The 18656-nt window shown below is 56.3% G+C and overlaps 1 protein-coding gene across 5 annotated transcripts in view; it reads right to left on the bottom strand.

The window, feature by feature from the left end:
- Positions 1–253: 253 nt before the first annotated feature.
- PTPRS (protein tyrosine phosphatase receptor type S) overlaps positions 254–18656 on the bottom strand; it is a 105981-nt gene continuing 87578 nt past the window's right edge. For 2 of the 5 annotated variants that reach the window (XM_047777407.1, XM_047777406.1), the window contains exons 14-34: positions 16637–17245; positions 16103–16200; positions 15489–15742; positions 14510–14603; positions 14189–14404; positions 13264–13421; positions 12751–12762; positions 12461–12573; positions 10632–10679; positions 9343–9440; positions 9140–9263; positions 8413–8588; positions 8214–8333; positions 6509–6663; positions 6143–6428; positions 5760–5938; positions 4927–5053; positions 4722–4847; positions 2372–2526; positions 2122–2257; positions 254–1537 (exon numbers count right to left, since the gene is read on the bottom strand). In XM_047777407.1, coding sequence (XP_047633363.1) covers positions 1469–1537; positions 2122–2257; positions 2372–2526; positions 4722–4847; positions 4927–5053; positions 5760–5938; positions 6143–6428; positions 6509–6663; positions 8214–8333; positions 8413–8588; positions 9140–9263; positions 9343–9440; positions 10632–10679; positions 12461–12573; positions 12751–12762; positions 13264–13421; positions 14189–14404; positions 14510–14603; positions 15489–15742; positions 16103–16200; positions 16637–17245 — 3353 coding nt within the window. In that variant the 3' untranslated portion in view covers positions 254–1468. The remainder of the gene's footprint in view (positions 1538–2121; positions 2258–2371; positions 2527–4721; positions 4848–4926; positions 5054–5759; positions 5939–6142; positions 6429–6508; positions 6664–8213; positions 8334–8412; positions 8589–9139; positions 9264–9342; positions 9441–10631; positions 10680–12460; positions 12574–12750; positions 12763–13263; positions 13422–14188; positions 14405–14509; positions 14604–15488; positions 15743–16102; positions 16201–16636; positions 17246–18656) is intronic. The other 3 variants (XM_047777408.1, XM_047777409.1, XM_047777410.1) reach the window with 3 other exon arrangements.

The following is an 18656-nucleotide window of genomic DNA, read 5'->3' as shown; positions in this document are numbered from 1 at the left end:
ATAAATTGAGTTGATTCCTATCTTAAAGGGCTGGTCCATGGTAGAGGCTCGGTGGTGGTCACACTTATCAATAGGTAACTATTATCAATGAGGCACTCCCTGCAGGGCCAAAGCTTGGGTTCTGGGTTCCAATTCCATGTGGCCCCTTAGATGCTGTGTGATGTTGGATAAGCGATACCACCTCTCTTGTCCTCACCCCCACCACCAGGGACAAGAAATAAGATAGGGGCGTGACAAAGACTCCACCACTGGCCGGGGTCGGACAATCTTCCTTTAATACAAAGTTGATATATCTACATACACAGGGGTGGGAAAACCACCCGGCTGCTTCCGTTTGAATAAACAGTGTTGAAAGCAATGGCAGATTTGCTCTCATACAAAGAGAAAAACTCACTTGCTCAGGGGTTGGCGGGATCCCATCCTTCTGCTTTTGCCCCAAAACTGCCCCATGGTCCCAGTGGGGGAAAGGGTCCCTGATCCAGAGCAGCACATAGCCTCTCTCTCCCCGAAGTGGGAACCTCCTGTTTTGTTCAGTCTTTCTCCTCGGGGTGGGAGCCGGGGTGGGGGGTGGGGTTCGGGCTACGGGGGGATCACTGCCAGCTCCTCTGTGGCAGTCCCTACCCCGTGGGCTCGAAACCCTACGCTGGTGGGCCCGAGTCCCTCCCCCCACTGCCCCTCCCCCCTCAGAACAGTCCTTGATATGTCTGAGAATTGAATTTAAAATAGAAATTAAAAAAAGGAAGAAAAGAAATCAGGAGCAAAAAGGTCCTAGTCTTGAGCGAGGCACACCTTCAGATGGTAGGAAAAAAAAAAAAAAAAAGCAAGCCACAGGGGCAGCCTAAGCCCGAGCGTGCCTGGGAATACAGCCATCACACAAGAAGGTATGCTACAGTGAAAAAATAGACTGTCGGCGAACAGAATAGGAATAAGCCAAGTTTTTCTTTTTAAGTTTGTTGACTTTTTTTTTTTTTCCTGTTTGTTTCTTCTTTAAAAAAAAATGGAAAAAAAAATACGCTATTTAAAAAAAAAGGAAATGTCACTGGATACAGTTACACCGAGTCTGAAAGAAAGCGGGATCCGGCCCCCTGCTCCCTGCTGCCCCAGCCTGCCCCAGGCTGTGGGGCGGGAAGGCTCCGAGAGGGAGGATGAGGGGCCAAGTTTACAGCCCCCGCCCTCCTCTGGTTCTGGGGAGAACCCCTGTTTGTTAACCGTCCCCCCACCCCCCACCCCGGAATCTCTCGGTTTTGGAATCAGAAGGAAATGAGGAATGTGCCAAGTATCAAAGGCGGCGGCCCGTCCAGGGAGGTGGCTGGGGCCGCGTGGGGGGCTCGAGGGGCCGCGGCGTTCCTGGAGACCCGGCGGAAACTTGGCCGCCGCCTCCTGCCCTGGCTGCCTGGGTCCAGACCTCGGGGCCCACCCGGCACGGGAGGCGTCGGGGCCGGCGGAGTCCGGCCGGGCCGACTTGGCTCTAGGTTGCATAGTGGTCAAAGCTCCCGAGGTACTCCAGCGCCGCCTGGTAGCAGAACTGGTACTCATCCTGGGGATGGAGAGGGGCGGGGCTCTGTCAGTGCCTCTGGCGCCTGAAGCCTCTCTGGGCCCCCTCCGCCCAGAAGCCACGCCCCTCAGCGGTGCTCTCCCCGCCCCTATCTGCTACTCATTATTCAGGAGGTCCTACTCATTATTCAGGATTGGCCATCCCTGACATTGGCCATCCCTGACGCCTGCAATGTTCCCCTGGGGCTATGAGGCTGCCACGCCAGCTTTGTCTCCCTCCCTGGAGTTGGGAGAGTTTGGAGGACTTTGTTAAAATACCCCAATGTGAATGTGATGGCACCAAGTCCCTTCTGGCTCTGGGCCTCACTTCAGGATCTGTGGTCCGTGCCAGGGTCCTAGCTGAGCCTGAATTTGTTTTGACTCTGGGCCCGGGATGGACCCATCTCTGCCCACCTCTCAGCTCTGGATTTCAGCTTTTTCTCAGCCCAAAGCCGCGGCGGCTGAGTGCCTTCACCCCCAACAACCCAGAGAGTAGAGGGTGGCTGCGTCTGTCCCACAGAGCAGGAAGCGGTGGCTCAGGGCAGCAGAGGCGCGAGTTGGGGCCACTGCCTCCCGCCCCGTCCTCACCTCCGTCTGCACCATGGCTGGCCTCTGGGTCCGCAGCATCTTCACGGTCTGGAAGATGTCCACCACGCCTTCGTACCGCATCCGCTCCAGCACGATGCTGAGCGTGATGAAGACACCCGTCCTGCCCACACCGGCGCTGTTGAGGTGAGCATGGCAGTAAGAGGTGAGTGCTTGGGGGGAACCCCAATGGACTGCCCGATTCTTCGGGGATGAAAAGAGCCCAAACTGGAGGGCCCAAGGAGCAGCTCACCTGCAGTGGACAGAGATGGGGCCGTCCTGGCCGAACTGTTCCTTGGTCTTGTGTACTTGGCCAATGAAGTCAATGAAGCCCTCCCCTGACTTTGGCACGCCCTGTTCCGGCCAGTCCGTGAACTGGAACTGCCGGACAGTCCGGGACTGGCCGTCCTAGAAGGGAGAGAGTGCCCAGTCTTGCTCTGGAGGTTAGCGGCAGTCATGGTGGTTTCCCACCCCCACCAACCTCTAGTCCCAGCCTCCATCGCCAACACCACTCCCTGTTCTTTCCTACCCTCAGCCCCCTTTTCCACCATCCCCTGATGACTCCTTACCCTTCACCATCTAAGGGCACTGTCTTTCACTGAGATGCTCCAAGTTCATCTTTACCATCCAAGGATGCCAAGAGCACCCTCTCACTATCCTCTAACTTGGCCGTCCAGAGACACCATCTTATGTGGCCAATGTCCACCCCCCACCACCTAGCTGGTCTTCTCTCCACCTCTCCAATCCCATCCACCACAATCAAAGTGACGGCCAAGACCACTGTTGTTTGCCATCCTCCACTCCTTCCCCATCCCAGAATGCACCCAGCATCTGTCCTTCTTGGTCCCAATCTCCAGCTCTGTAATCCTGTCATCCTTCACTCCGCATCACCTCAGAATACAGCATTACCCCACGCCATCCCCTTCCGTCCTTCACCATCCAACAGTGCCATCTTCCATTCCAATGACTAGTCATCATCTTTGATCATCCACCAGCGCCATCATCTTCTATCCTTCACCGCCCAAGGGCACCATCTTCTACCAGCCACCACTGGAAACTCATCATCTTCTACCAGTGCTACTCAACACCATTACCTTCTATCTCTCACCATCTGCTTCTAGGAACTCATGAGCCTTGACCATCCAATGATAGCACCTACCCCCGACTTTCTCCATCTCTATCACTCAACCATCCTTCTCTCCAGTCCTATGTTCCCACTACCCAACATCCAACATCATTGCTTTCTGCCATTTTCCACTTATCATGACCCTGTGGTGTACCACTTTCCACAATTTGTCCCTAGTAATTCGTCCCTCTTCACCATCTAAGGGCCATCTTCCACTGACATTTTCCACCCTCCTTCACTCATCGTCTACCTTTCACCAGTCACACTCTCTACAGCAAAATGGTGCCATCCAGTGATGCCATCTTATCCTGATGGTCTCCATCCCCCACCACCTAACACCTCCTTTCTCCAATCCCACCTTCCTCTGCCCTGTACCATCAACAGCACTATCTACCACTGACCACTGAATGTGCATCATTCTTTTCTGTTCCAAGTCATCTCCCATTGATCTTCTCCATCTGCCACTGGCAAACATTTGCCCTCGCCAATCTCATCTTCCACTATCCAGTGCTGATAACACATCACCCTTTACCAACCTATAGTAGTATCATGTTCTACTGGCATTCTCTGTCCTGTTTTCCACACATTCTAATCTCCAATCCCATCTTCCCCCTATCCAACACCATCCTTGTTTACCACACTTTTCTACCTCCAACAGAAACATCTTCTGCTGATTCTCCAATCCCACGTTCCAACAACCCAATGACACCATCTTGCACTACCCATGCACAATGATCAATGATGCTGTTTGTCTATTGGGCTTCACCATCCACTGGCAACATCTTGACTGATATCCCCCCACACACCATTATCCCACCCATGAGTTCTCCGATCCCCTCTCCCACCTCTAACTTTAATCCTCTCTCACCCAACAAGGGCACCTTCTATAGTCTTTATCAGTCCCCACTGAGTACCCTCCCTTCTGTCATCACCCAACACTACCTTCCTCCGTTGTGTCTTTACCAGCCAACACCGTCCACTCTCCATCTCCTTCTCTCTCTACGTGATGGTGCCAATTCCTACCATCTGACCCCCACCGTGCACCACTCTTTTTTCCACATCTACAGCTCCAGTTTCCCCCACCTGGCACCATCAGTCCATCAAACCTCCCCCACCATGCTTTCGGCCTTCTAGTACTATCCTCTGTGGGTTGCTAATTCCAGAAGAACACAACTCCCTCCCTTTTACATGATTGCCCTGTGTGCCATGTTCCTTAGTGAGTAGCATTACACACATTCCAATGGGGTCAGTACATAGACGTGGCCCTCCCTGCTACCCACTTGGTGGTGGGAGTGATGGTACAATTGGCCAACTAACTCCTCTTCCACCCAGCCACCAATGCTTATTCCAGCTCCTGGGTCTTTGCTTCTATCCCCAGCTAGGGAAGCCGTCTCCAGATCACTAGGGGAACACTGAGCAGCCTACAGGGTCCAGCCTGGGTTCTGATCCTTCCCAGCGACCCATCCCCCAAGCTTACCCGGGCGTCTGTGACCTTGAACTCCCGCAGGATGTACTGAGGCATGTTATATTCTGCCATGGGATCTACCACGAAGTACTGGTAGCGGGCAGAGCGCTCGGCTGGCCAGTACTGGTGACATTTTTCCTGTTGGGGGAGATGGCCACTGTGGTCAGCCTGGCCCCTGGCCTGGCCCCCGCCCCACCCTCCATGGTGCCCCGCTCACCCGGCCCATCTCCCGCAGCTTGGTCAGCATCACCACGATGGTTGAGTTGTTCTCCCAGAGCATGCGCCAAAAGTCCTCCGTGGTTTCTGCCAGCGGCCCCTGCGTGGCAATGTAGGCCTTCTGCTGCCTGCAGGGCGGGGTGTGTGAGTCCAGGACCGCAGGGAGACTCAGGGACTGTCTCCTTCCCTGTCTTGTTCAACCCTCCAAATGTTCCCATTTTGTACATGGAGAAACCATCAGCCTCAGAATACACGCCAGCTCCTCGAGGAGGCTGCAGGACCGTCCACTGACCTCTCTTGCCTTCCTCCTCCACCAAGTGCTATTAAACGCAGTTCTATTGTTTGCAAGGACAGCACCCTCTTCCTGGAACACCCTCCCATGGTGAGGGTTTCTCAACCTCAGCACGCCTGTCATTTGGGGCTGGAGCGTTCATTGATGGCACACTATTCTGGGCACTATGGGGCACTGAGCAGCCTAGCCTCCCTGGCCACGACCCACCAGATGCCAGCAGAAGTCTTCCTCCCTCCCTCCCATTTTAACAATCAAAAATGACCCAAGGCATTGTCAAATCTCCCCCGGGTGGCAGAACTGCCCACGTTGAGGACCTCTGATGGAGAAGGACAGATGCAACCATATTATGGACAGCAGCCATCTGTTAAATACACATCTAAAGATTCCCACCACCTCAGCTATAACTGTACTGGGCTGGCAATGTCTGTCTAGCTCTCTCTCATGCAACACTGGAGGCCCCCTGAAGGCAAGGCTGGGACCTCTGTGGAGGCCCAGCATTGCCCAGCAAAGACCGGGGCCCCACAGTGGCCAGGGGAAGGTACCTGTAGCCATCGATGAAGCTGGCGTTAATGTAGTCAGAGCCCTCCACGCCCCGGATGGGCTGCAGACAGACCCGTGTGCTCTCGTAGGGCATGATGTTGACCAGGCGGTTCTTGAACTTGTTACAAGGCAGATTGGCACTGATGAAGCGGGATGTGTGGGCTTTGGAGTTGGCCAGCCGCTGTGGGGACCAAGAGATGGGGCGCCGCCATCAGGACAGTCTCCAGCTGGGGACCTGCTCTCCCCAGGGATGGGGAGGGCTGTGTGTTTTCAGCCAGAGCCTGGACAGTGGAACGGCAGGCGGGGGAACACCAATCCCCACCCTCTGGTCTCCTGCTCTGTTCCTCCCCCATCCTGCCCACATCATCCTCTGGCCGACTCCCACCTTGAACTCGAGCTCCATGCCGGTGACATGCTCGCCAGGCTCCACCTGGGTCAACTTCTGGATGTAGGCGTAGAGGCTACGGGCAGGCACCTCCGTGTTGCCGCAGCCCACGGCCTCCAGCAGGGCCTCGTGGATGAAGCTGTACTGGTCCTCTGTCTGCACCATGTAGTTGCGCTGGGACCGCATGAGCGTCACGTGGCCGTACACGTCCACCGTCTTCTCTGGCTTGATCCGCTCCAGCATGGCGTCGATGACGATGAAGCAGCCCGTGCGGCCCACGCCGGCACTGCGGAGACAGGCAGGACCATCAGGTGTGCCCCGAGGTGCAGAGGGGAGCCAGGAGCGGAGGATGGGGGACAGGGGTACCTGCAGTGGACCACAATGGGGCCCGCGTCCGGTGGGTTGCAGGTCTTGACTCTCCGCAGGAAGGCCAGGAACGGTGTCGGGTACTCAGGCACCCCATGGTCCGGCCACGCTGTGAACTGGAACTGGCGGACCTCACGCTTCTCGCTGGAGCCATTCTGGGGGCCACAGGGACACCGCGTATCATCGCGGCCCCCCACTCATGGGCTGGGGTCTGAGTTGACACCTCCTGACCACGTCCCCGAGCACCTGACTTGGGGCCAGGCTGCCCCTGGGCACAGGCGTGTCTCCATGTGGGAGTTTCACCAGCGTCTCACGTTTAATGCGACCAACACTATGCCCCCACATTCTCCCAATCCTCCTCCCTGCCTTCGGGCTCTGGCCAGAATTTAGGGGTGACCCTTGACTCCCCTCCCCTGCCTTCCCACATCCAAGACATCCGTCAGCACCATCAGCTCTGCCTTCAACGTCCATCCTAAGCCCGCCCATTTCTCACTCGCCCCCTCCATAGCGACCACTCTGGTCTGGCCCCTTCATCACCCATCCAGACCGGAGCAGTCCCCTCCACCCCGGGGGCAGGGCTCCAGCCCTCCCCCACCACAGTCTATTCCCCTAGGGGCAAGCAGAGGGTGCTAGTGAGCACCGGAGTCAGCAGTCCCTGTCCCCCTGCACCCCTACCAACCAGCCCTCCCTGAATGAAAAGCCCAAGTCTCTCCTGAAGGCCCCAAAGTCCTGTACAACCTACCCCTGGCCTCTCTCTGCCCTCACTCAGCTCCAGCCACACAGGACTCCTCACTGTTCCTAAAACATCCCAGGCACAGTCCAGCCCTGGGCCTTTGTACGGGCTGTGCCCTCTGCCTAGAATGCTGTTCCCTCGGATCGGCTCATACCTCCCTTCCCCACCAACTCCAGGCCCTTCGCTACGCACTTTATTTTCCCCTGCTTTACTTTTACGTGTAAGATGTCAAGTCATTTTATATGTTTATTGTTTCTGTCCTGTCCGCTAGACTGTAAGCCCCACAAGAGCCAGATATTTTGTCTTTCTTGGTTCCTGCTGTGTCCTGGTGCCCAGGTCAGGGGCTGATACAGGGTGTGCTCAATGTGTGAATGAACTGAAAATTCTCACTCCCTCTTGTCCATCTACTCAGTTTTCTGGCACCTGGGCCAGGTGTATCCCTAATGTTGAGAGGACCTGGCTGGCTGCCAGGGGAACACTGTGGTGCCAAAAACATCTCCCTTCACCATCATGACAATAAAAAGTGTCCCCAGACATTGAAAAGCGTCCCCTGGATGCCAAAATGCCCCAACTGAGAACCACTGATGCAGAAGAACACATGGAAACATGTTATGGACAGAGGCCATTGGTTAAATGCAAATCTAAAGATTCTCTCTGCCCCTGTCCCAAATGCCCACTGTGTGCATATCTGAAACTGGAGGCCCCTTGAGTGCATGGCTGAGACCCTGCCAGGACCCTGTCATAAACCTAGGCTGGGTGAAGCCAGAGGACAAGGAAGAGCTGGGAGTGATTGACAGCAAGGGGACAACAGGTTCATGGCTAAGTTGGAGTCTGCTGACTTGTCTTCCTGCTATGGCTGGAGACAAGAGCGATTCCCCTGAGTCTCAGTGTCCCTGTCCATGAGAACGTGGTCCGCCTTGGTCAACACATTTGGTTTTTCCTTTGTCCCGTGGGGAGCTCCCTGGGCCCTACCTTGTGCAAGGAGAATGTCCGCACACAGAATGTGGCCAGCTCAATGGTGTCCAGCAGCGTGACCTGGATAAAGCCATAGGTCTCCGTGCCCCTGTTGGGCCAATACTGATCACATTTGATCTGTACCAGGTAAGAGAACAGAGGTGAGTGTGGGCTGGGGCTGGCTAAGGGCTTGGGGGCCACAGGGTCCAGGCCTCACCCGTGACTTCTCCTCTAGCCGCGTCATCATAACGATGGTAGCGGAGCGCTGCTCCCACACCATACGCCAGAAGTCACCAAAGGTCTCAGGCAGTGGCCCCTGCGTGGCAATGTATGCATTCTGCCGCCGGTAGCCATCCACATAGTTGGCGTTGATATAATCGCTGCCCACGATGCCTATGACCAAGGCAAGCCAGAGGTCAGTGGGGGCCCTCTGTCCTTTTAGGCTGGCTGCTCCTGGCCCACCACTACCTGGAAACCCTCCTGGATTGCCCCAACCTCTCTCCAAGGAAAGCGGGGGCATATCCTTCACGGTTCCTCAATCTCAGCATTACTGCCATTTGGGGCCAGATCATGGTGGGGGCTGTCCCGGGCTCCGCGGGTAATTGAGCAGCACCTCTGGCCTCTACTCTCTAGATGTCACTAACACTCCCTCTTCCAGGCTGTGACAACAAAAGTATCCCCAGATGTTGCCAGATGTCCTGAGTGGTCAAGTGTTCCCTGACTGAGAACCACGGATACAGAGGAATCATTGGAAGTGTGTAATGGATAGCAGCCATCCGCTAAATACTAAAACTTCCCCAGTGGTTTCTGGCTATTGGTGGACCAGGCCTGTGACCAGAATCAGGCCTCAGTTTCCCCACCAGTCCCCCAGAGGGTCCACTCTGGCCTTGCCCCGTGGCCAAGAGGAAGGGTGAGCTGGAACCTGGGGCCCCCACGTGCTATACCTTCAATAGGCTGGAGGATGACGCGAGAGTGGTCGTAGGCGATAACGTTGGCATAGCGGTTCTTGGGCTTGTTCACTTCCAGGTTGGAGTGCTCCCACGTGAACTGCTGGCCCGGGTCGATGGACTGAGGGGAAGGGGAGGCGGAAGGTGTCAGGGTGGGCATCTGTGGGCCCCAGGAGGGTGGGAGGCAGGGGCCCGCTCACCTCGTACTCCTGGGAGAGCTTGAGGCTGTCATTGGCTTTGAGGCGTTCCGTGTGCTCTGCCATGTCCGCGATGGGGATGGGCGGGTGGCTGAGCATGCCTGCGGGGAGAGCAGACCCGCCGGCCGGGTGGTCACTTGGGAGGCCAGCCCATGGGCCGGGGAGAGGGCGGGGGGTGCTCTACAGTGTCAGTCTGCGATGGACGAGCTGCAGTTAGAGGGAGTGGCGGGGAAGGGGAAGGTTCAGGGTGGGCACCTGTAGGGGCCCAGGACCACAGGCCTGCAGGGCTGGGGGAGGGGCACTGAGGCTGCAGCTCCTGGCTGAGCCCTGGCTCCCGGTGACCACCCTCCTCCGTCCCCCCCAACCAGCTGAGGGTGCAGGGGCTGGGGAAGGGTCGCCCTGCAGGATTCCAAGCTCCTAGTGCCTCGTGGCAAGAAGCAGGCAAGTGACACAGAAATGAAGAAGCAGATGCAGCTGGCTGGACTTTCAAAAATATTGCCCTGGGGAGGCAGGTAGGGCAGGAGGCCAACACCCCTTTCTGGCCCCCGCGGATCAGAGGGACTGAAGCAGTCCTCTGCCGGGTGGAGCTGAGGGCCTGGGGAAGGAGACATGGGGTACGTGTGTGTTGGATGGTGGAGCCCCCATCTGTCTGTGCACCTGCCCCTGACCTCTCAGGGTTCATGTTCTCATCTGGTGCATGAAATGGTGACTTCTCTTATCTTTGGAGGCCCCAGGGGGGTGGCTAGAGGTACTGAGATGGGGGACTTTGCTCTTTCTCCCCAATATCTGAGCCTGCCAGACCCCTCTCCTCTCCTGGAGCCTGGTGGCCACACATGTGCTCCCACATTCACTCTGCAGCTACTGAGATGGAGAGCTATGCGCCAGCATCCACGTACCAACGTGAAAGCAAAGGATTTGCTAAGCCGATTGGTAAAGAGCTGATGTTCTGGGTCCCTGCATGCTCCCCACCACCCCTGGTGCTCCTCCAGAGCCCACCTCTAAGGGCATGAGGCTAGTGTCCATTTGACGGATGGGTCCCCCTGCCAGTCACACGGGTTGGCTGTTCTCATGTATGTACTCTCTTGCCTCTATCCCGCCCCCAACCCCTCCCTGCTCCACACACGCACGCAGTCACAACCCATGATCTAAGGGCCCGGTGGACCAGACTCCCACCCGCCTTGAGAAGCCAGCGCAGGACAGGTGGGCAGAGAGAGGAGGCGGGATGGAGAAACCAAGGATGAAAACAAACAGGGGCGAAAGAAAGCCAAGAACAGAGAGACACAGAAACTAACTTTCAAAGTGAAACCCCGGCTCCCTGAGGGGGCTGCTGAGGCCTGAATCTGCAGAAACAGCAAACAATAAATAAATGAAAACCCGTGGGGAGCCCACCTCCCCCCAATCCCTTGCTGGGTGCACGTACAGCAGCTGGTGGACAGACGCAGAGGGCAGGGACATTTCAACAGTGAGGGACACGCAGCCGCCTGGGCCCCAACCAGAGAACCTATGGCAGTTGCTGTGCATCCCTCTGACTGGACACCAGCCAGTCCTGGTTTTTGGCTGTGACTCTGGAAAGATCTCAGAGCTTTAGGTTCCTCTATAAACATGTCCCCTGAAACCAACCTGGCCTTGGGGTCCCCTACTGGGGTCTGCAGAGGGGATTTTGGAAGGAGATGCAGGATGATGAAGGTGAAACTTGGGGGCAAGGGAAGGACATGTGGTCCCATGACAGGAGCTTCAAGAAGGACAGCAGCCATCAGTTAAACCCACAGGTTTAAAATCCTCATTTGCATGGAAACAGAATTGACATAAGCTAGTCAGTCCAGAGACAGAAAAGAGAAGGGACTACTACGTTAAGGGCTGCCATGAGCTCTTATGGAGGAATGTGTCAGTTAAATATAAATGATCAAAACCCTCATTTGGATGTTATGGAACTGACATGAGACAGTCCAGTAGTAGAAAAGAGAAAGAAATGTTAGGAACAGCATGCAAGCCTATGCATGAAACCCTTCAGGAGGACTGCAGCCATCAATTAAATATAAATGTTAAAAATCTCCATTTGGTTGGAAACAGAGTTAATATGAACAAGTTCAGAGACAGGACATGGAGAGCAGGGTGTAGGTACGGAACAGATGGCAGCATGCTTAGAGCTCATAAGGAGAACAGCAGCCACCAGTTAAATTAAAAATTCCTTATTTGGTTAGAAGCAGCTGGCACGAGCCCATTAAAGAGGGAGGAGATGGGGGAATGAGAGGATCACTGTACATGAAGATCAAGGGCAAGACCCTGATTCAGTTCTCCCACCAGGCATGGCAGGGGACTTGGCTGAATCCTATTAATCGACAGGGAACTATCAAGAGGCAAGGCGAACATGAGCATCTGTGGCCGTGGAGGGGAGAGAGACGCAGCATGGCAGAAGCGGGGGAGTTTCCGTGCCTTGGTAAGGGTACATCCCAGGGGAGTACGGAAAAAACCCTAACACCCATCACTGGGTGGCCTTAAGACTAGAAGTGTGAGCAGAAGCCGATCACTTTCTGTCAGAAGAAATGAGGATTTAGAATTTTTTTTTTCTTTTTGTCTTTTTTTTTGTTGTTGTTGTTGCTATTTCTTGGGCCGCTCCTGCGGCATATGGAGGTTCCCAGGCCAGGGGTTGAATCGGAGCTGTAGCCACCGGCCTACGCCAGAGCCACAGCAACGCAGGATCCGAGCCGCGTCTGCAACCTACACCACAGCTCACGGCAATGCTGGATCGTTAACCCACTGAGCAAGGGCAGGGACCGAACCCGCAACCTCATGGTTCCTAGTCGGATTCGTTAACCACTGCGCCACGACGGGAACTCCCAAGATTTAGAATTTTTTTTGCTTTTGTCTTTGTTTTTAGGTGTCCTTGAACCTCCCGGAGAAGACAGCAACCACAATGAAATGCCACTTTTCGAAAGCCTCCCTTGGTTGCAGGCAGAATCAACCCACGACAGTCCCCCGAGAGCCACAGAGGAATTTGGGAATCAGGAATTTAACTGCACCCAGCACAGTTCAGTGGGAGCAGATGGGGGTCCACCAAGCTTTCCGTCCCATGCTATCTTCCCCATCGGTGTCACCCCTGGCACCTGGGATAAGCACATACCTGGCGTCTGGAAGTTAATGCGCCGCATTTCCACGGGGTCCTTGGGGTGGTGGGGAGCAAGGTCAGCATTGTTCAGGAGACATTTGGTGCGGGGCTCCGAGTCCTTGCGTTTACTTTGTGGGAGCAAGCAGACGTACAAACACGTGACCCAGCCGCATGCAGCCGGGGTCCCCAGGACCATGCACAGACATGTGTACAATGTTGGCGCAGCCGGGCACCCCCTCACCCCACGGAAGCAGCACCACCCCAGATCCCCTCCTCAGCCTCCAATGGGCAGGACCAGTCCTTACCTGTCAGGCTTACTGCTCCCGAAAGTAGACCCAGGCGAGGAGGAGGGGAAAAGATGACAGGTGAGGGCGTGCTGGCCATCAGGGGCCCCTTCTGTGACTGTGGGTGGCTTGCTTTCCCTGAGCTTTGGTCTCCTCCAGAAAATGAGGCTAATCCTGCTTGGGTCCTCCACCACAAGGAGGAGTGTGCTAGCCCTCCCTTTCTAAGCTGGGACGTGTCCCCTGTGGCCACTACAACGACTATCCTCACGCAACTGGACAGAGGCAGCCTCCATCCCAAACCCTGCCGAATGGCGTGTGGGGCTTAACAGGAGTCATTGGCTGGGCTCCTATTTCCCAGGATGTGTGACTGTGAGCAAGTGGCTTAACTCCTCTGAGCACTGGGTTCCCTGTCTGTAGCATAGAGGGCTTCCGGGACCCTCCTCTGAGACCACCCTTCCTTGGACCTTTCCAGACCCCACCCCCCTTTTCGAGGAAGCCTCCCTCCTGTCAAGTGGGGGATTGCAGGGAGCTCACTTCTTGTAGAGCAAGATGGCAATAACGATGCAGATGATAAAGACGACAGCTAGCACGGGCCCAATCACCCAGATGAGCCCCTCCTCGCCGTCCACGATGGGCTGAGGGTCTGGGTTATCCAGCTGGAAGGGGTCTGAGAATGGGCTGGCCGCAAATGTCTGCAGGAACAGGGTGGGGGGAGACCCCCATCAGTGCCCATCCTCCTCACAGGGGCAGATGGGCCAAGCGGGCACAGATGTGTGTCCATCCCCTACTCAAAACCCTTTTATGGCTCCCAAGAACCCTGACCCTGGTGGCCTGCGTAGCCTGGCCCAATTGTCACTCGCCCCATCCCTCACTCTGTTTCAGCCTCTCTGTGATCCTTTTTATTCCTCTTGCACTACAGACCTTTGCACTTGTACATCCTGGGCTGCCCTTTCTTTCTTTTTTAATCTTTTTAGGGCCGCACTTCCGCCATGTGGAGGTTCCCAGGCTAGGGGTCAAATCTAAGCTGTAGCTGCTGGCCTATGTCAGAGCCATAGCAACACTGGATCCAAGCTGTGTCTGCAACCTACACCAAGGATCATGGCAATGCCAGATCCTTTAACCCCACTGAACGAGGCCAGGAATTGAACCCACATCCTCATGGATACCAGTCGAGTTCTTAACCCACTGAGCCACAACAGGAAGTTCAAGGGATGCCTTTTCTTTATTGAACTCCTACACATCCATCAAAGCCTCAGTTCCAAAGTCCCTTCTGCCAAAAAACCTTCCTCTGGGGATTCCCTCAACCTCGAATCCTTCCCTCTACCCAGCCCTGACCACAGGGAGCTGGGAGGATCTGTATCTGGCTCTGAGGTCAGGGCCCTGGGAGCTGAGGCCACACTGGGGCCTGCCTCACTCAATGGGTATGGCTGGATGCGGGCAGACACAATTCAGGACTCACAGGCTCGCTCTTCTGCAGCACAGCAAGCACAAAGAGAACATATCTGTGGCCAGGCTCCAGGCCCCTGTTGTCAAAGCCACCATACTGCTTCTGGTCACCAGGATGGAAGGTGGGTGGCAACACTGAGAAGCGAGCAGCAATGTAGGGCCGGGGCACCTCCAGCTGGCGCGAGTGCCGCAGGCTGCGCCTCTGCAGCCGTGCAATGTCCTGGATCAGCTGTGGGAACAGAGGTGTGGGCCGCTCAGAGCCTGGCTGGGAGTAACTGGGCTCATGAAAGCTGGGACATGTCTGAGCCCCACTGGCTGGTCCTCCAGCCCTTACCTCCTCCAGGTCCATGTCCTCTGGACTCCCCAGTGGGGTCAGGAACTGGCCGCCACGAGATTTGCGCAGTGGCACCATCACGATGTAGTAGTTCCTGTTAGGAGACAAAAGTCACGAGGAGGCTGTCTACAGGCATGGCCAAGGGATGTGACCTGGGGCTGAGTGGGGGAGTCACCCCTCTCTGAATCTTCCCTTCTGCTCATACAATGGGTATACAGCCCTAGTCACATACAACTACACTTTCTGATTCAAGCCTCCAGGCTTTTGATTATGCTGTACTTTTGGCCTGAAAAGCCCACCCCATGCAATTACATACAGTTGTCCCTTCAACAATATGGGGGTTAGGGGTGCTGAGCCTCTGTGCAGTCAAAAATCCACATATAAGTACAGTCACCCCTTGTATATGTGGTTCTCCATCTGTGGAGTCAACCAATCCATCTGTGGACTGGGTGGTACTGTAGTATGCATTTGTTGAAAAACATCCACATAGAGCCACACAGGCAGCTCAAACCTGTGCTATTCAAGGGTCAACTGGATAGTTCTTGAACGTCTATACATCCTTCAAAGCCTCAGCTCTCATGCCCACATATTCTTGTAACCCTTGATTTTTCCTCTGCTTCCCAGAGTCCTCCTCTCCTCTCTGAGGACTCTCAGCCCCGGTGCCTCTCACTGCCATACCACGGGCCTGAGAGTGTCTGTGTCGTAGTTCTGTCTCCCCACCAGTCTGGGAACCCAGAACCAGCAGAAGGTTAGGCATATGGGGGTGTCAGGGAATGCTGGAGGAGCAGACACAAGGCCACATTTAGTGACAACATCTGTGAGAAGCACTGGACCTTCAGGGCAACCACGTGGGACAGGGCTGATGTGATCTCTGTTTTACAGACAGGCGAGGAAACTGAGGCCAAAGAGGTCAGGCGGCTGGCCCCAGCTGGCTAACGGAGGGGTGCGAAATCCCTGAGGACGGGTGGGTTGAGCGTACTGGACGGGCACAGGGCTCTGGCCATCGGGCAGATACACCACGATGAAGCCGTCGGAGTCAGGCTTGGGGGTCACGCTGGGCTTGGAGCTGAGCAGGTTGAAGGCAGTCCAGGCAGTGACGGTCTGCTGGAGGCCGCCCAGGCTGCTGCCGCGGTTGGTCAGCACGAAGTTGTAGAAGGTGTTGGGCTTGAGGTGCGTAATGAGTTTCTTGGTGGTTCGGCCATCCACGTCCAGTGTGAGCCCGTTGTACTGGATCTGTGGGCCAGGGCCGGCTCAGTGGGGCTCTGGGCTGAGCCCCTGATCCTGACTGAGCCTCCATCCCAGGCTTAGCCCTGACCCCACCAACCGTGAACCCAGACTAGCCCTCAATCCCAGCTGAGCCCTGACCCCAGGCTGAGTCCCAGCTCTGATGGAGCCCTAGTCCCCTACTGAACCCCAAACCCAGACTCAATCTCAACCCCCTGCTGAGTCCCAACTGAGTCCCAATCCTGCCTGGATCTGAAATTCCAGCCAAAACCGGATCCCTCTCGGCTCTGGATCCAGCTGACCCCTAACCCTGGACCAGGTCCCGACCCCAGACTGAGCCTCGGCCCCTGACGTGGCGGGAGAAGTCACCTTGTAGGGTGTGGGTGAGTTGTAGTTGTCGGGGAACTCCCAGCTGAGCAAGACTGATGTCTTCATGATCATCTTCACCTTGAAGTTCTTGGGCGAGACTGTGCCAGGGAGCAGCGAGTGGGAGAGAGCAGAGGAGAGGCTCTGTGAGTGCTGGGGGTCGGGCAGGATCGGATGGGGTGGGGCGGCCCAGGCGCTCCCTGTCGTCCGCTGTGCCCGTGCCCGTGGCCTTCCTGTCTGGCCCTGGCCCGGCCCTGCCTGGCCCTGTCCCAAGTCCCTGCTGCGGGAGACGACGCAGCTGCAGAGAGAAGGCGGAGCGGGTGGGGAAGGGTGGGGGGCGGCGGTGGGGTCGGCGGTGCCACCTAGGCACGTCCCACCTTTGCCAACGCCAGAGCCTCGGGGTCCGGACTCGCCTTGAGCGTCCACGAGGAAGCAGAAAAGTGACCACTTACCTGGGCGGGGGAGAGGGAGGGGGCTGGGGTGGGGGTGGGCGCGAGGCCCGGTCCGGCTCTGGTGCGGGGGTCACCGCGCGCCTACCTTGGTCCCGCAGGAATGTCCGGTAGCGGACGGGGGGGCTGTAGGGGCCGGGGCCCCGGCGCGTGTGGGCCCGCACTTGGAGGTCATAGGCTGTGTCGGGCTTGAGGCCCCGCAGCGTGAGCACGTTCTCGGCGCCCGGCTCGGCCGCCGCCGGCAGCTCAGTCTCTCGGGCAGGGCCCAGGGCGCCGGCCTCCCTCACGGCCACCGTGTACTTGACAATGGCCCCGTTGCGCTCGGCAGGCACAGGCGGCAGCCAGCGGAGCAGGACGGTGCCGGCTGAGGCGTTGCCGGCCGCCTCGAGGATCTGCGGGTGGCCGCGGGGCGTGTCCTCAGGGATGCTCAGGACCTCAGCCGCCTCCTCGCCCAGGCCACCTCGGCTCCGGGCCGCCAGCCGGAACACGTACGTGGCCCCCTTGTGCACGCCTGACGCCGTGTAGTGGTCCTCGGTGGGCGGGAACTCCAGTGTGGCCAGGGGTGATGAGTCCTCGCGGCCGAACTGCAGGCGGTAGCCCAGCACCTGGTCCTCGGCGGTGCTGGCCGGGGGCTCCCAGCGTGCCAGCAGGCTGCCCTCGGGGGTCTGCTGCACCGACAGGGTGGGGCGGCCCAGCACTGTGGGGGACATGGGGCAGGAGTCAGGGCCATGTGACCAACACCTCAGCCAGGGAGCACGGGGTGGGGTTGCAATTTTTAACCTATTTTTAATTTAATTTTAATTTTTTTCTTGGCTGTGGCATGCAGTGGCATGATGTGGGATATCAGTTCCCAGACCAGGCATGGAACTCCAGCTCCAGAAGTGAAAGTGCTGAGTCCTAACCACTAAACCACCAGGGAATTCCTAGAGTTGAAAAAAAATTTTTTTTTTTTGATCTTCTTTAGGGCTGCACTGGCGGCATCTGGAAGTTCCCAAGTTAGGGATCAAATTGGAACTGCAGTTGTCGGCTCACGCCACAGCCACAGAAACTTGGGATCCATGCCTTGTCCTACACCATAGCTCATGGCAACGCCACATCCTTAACCCACTAATGGAGGCCAGGGATCAAACCTTCATCCTCATGGACACCAGTTAGGTTCATTACTGCTGAGCCACAAGGGGAACTCTTTTTTTTTTTTTTTTGTCTTATTAGGGCCGCACCTGCAGCATATGGAGGTTCCCAGGCTAGGGGTCAAATCAGAGCTGTAGCCACCGGCCTACACCACAGCCACAGCAATGCTAGATCCGAGCCACATCTGTGACCTACGCCACAGCTCACGGCAATGCTGGATCCTTAACCTACTGGGAGAGGCCAGGGGTTGAACCCATGTCCTCATGGATAGCAACTGGGTTCATTACTGCTGAGTCACAAAACGATCTCCTAAGGTTGCAATTTTTAAAAGCAGTCTTGGGAAGGCCTCATTCAGAATAAAGACTTGAAGGAGCTGAGGAACGGAGCCGCAGGGAGGTCTGCAGGGAACAGTTCAGTCAGAAGGAGCAGCCAGTGCAAAGACCCTGAGCTCAGATCGTGCTGAGAGAGTGCAAGGAACAGTGAGGAAGTAGTGGACTCAGAAGACCCGATAAGGGAAAACATCTACGGATGTCAGGGCAGGTCCTTGTCTTTGTACTTTCTCCTTTGGTTAATATGTCACTCATCTCTTGCCTCATTTATTTGCCCAATGACTCCTGCTGGCACATGATTAATACCCATGGAACGCAGGGGTGTCCAAGACCCTGCCCTTGCCCCACAGTTCTCAATCTGGGTAGTAATCAATGTGTCAAGGTCCTGAGAACTCTTGCAGTGCAGAAGCTCTACACTTGAAACCAGGCTTTTCTACTGCAGGACTTATCAGGACCTTTAATGGACTGTGGCATAAACAGTCAGTGTATGCAGTGGGTTCTGCTTAGCAAGCATAGCTCTAATGCAACATCCCTGAGAGAGGAGGGAGAGATCATGGGAAGCTTCCTGGAGGAGGTTACATGGGTGCTGGAGGACACAGAGACTAGGCAGGTGAAGGGAACAGAAGGAGCACCCTGGCGGTAGGGTGG

This window comes from Phacochoerus africanus, chromosome 4 (genome assembly GCF_016906955.1).
Source record: "Phacochoerus africanus isolate WHEZ1 chromosome 4, ROS_Pafr_v1, whole genome shotgun sequence".
Classification (NCBI taxonomy): domain Eukaryota; kingdom Metazoa; phylum Chordata; class Mammalia; order Artiodactyla; family Suidae; genus Phacochoerus; species Phacochoerus africanus.
This window is presented reverse-complemented; position numbering and strand designations above follow the sequence as displayed.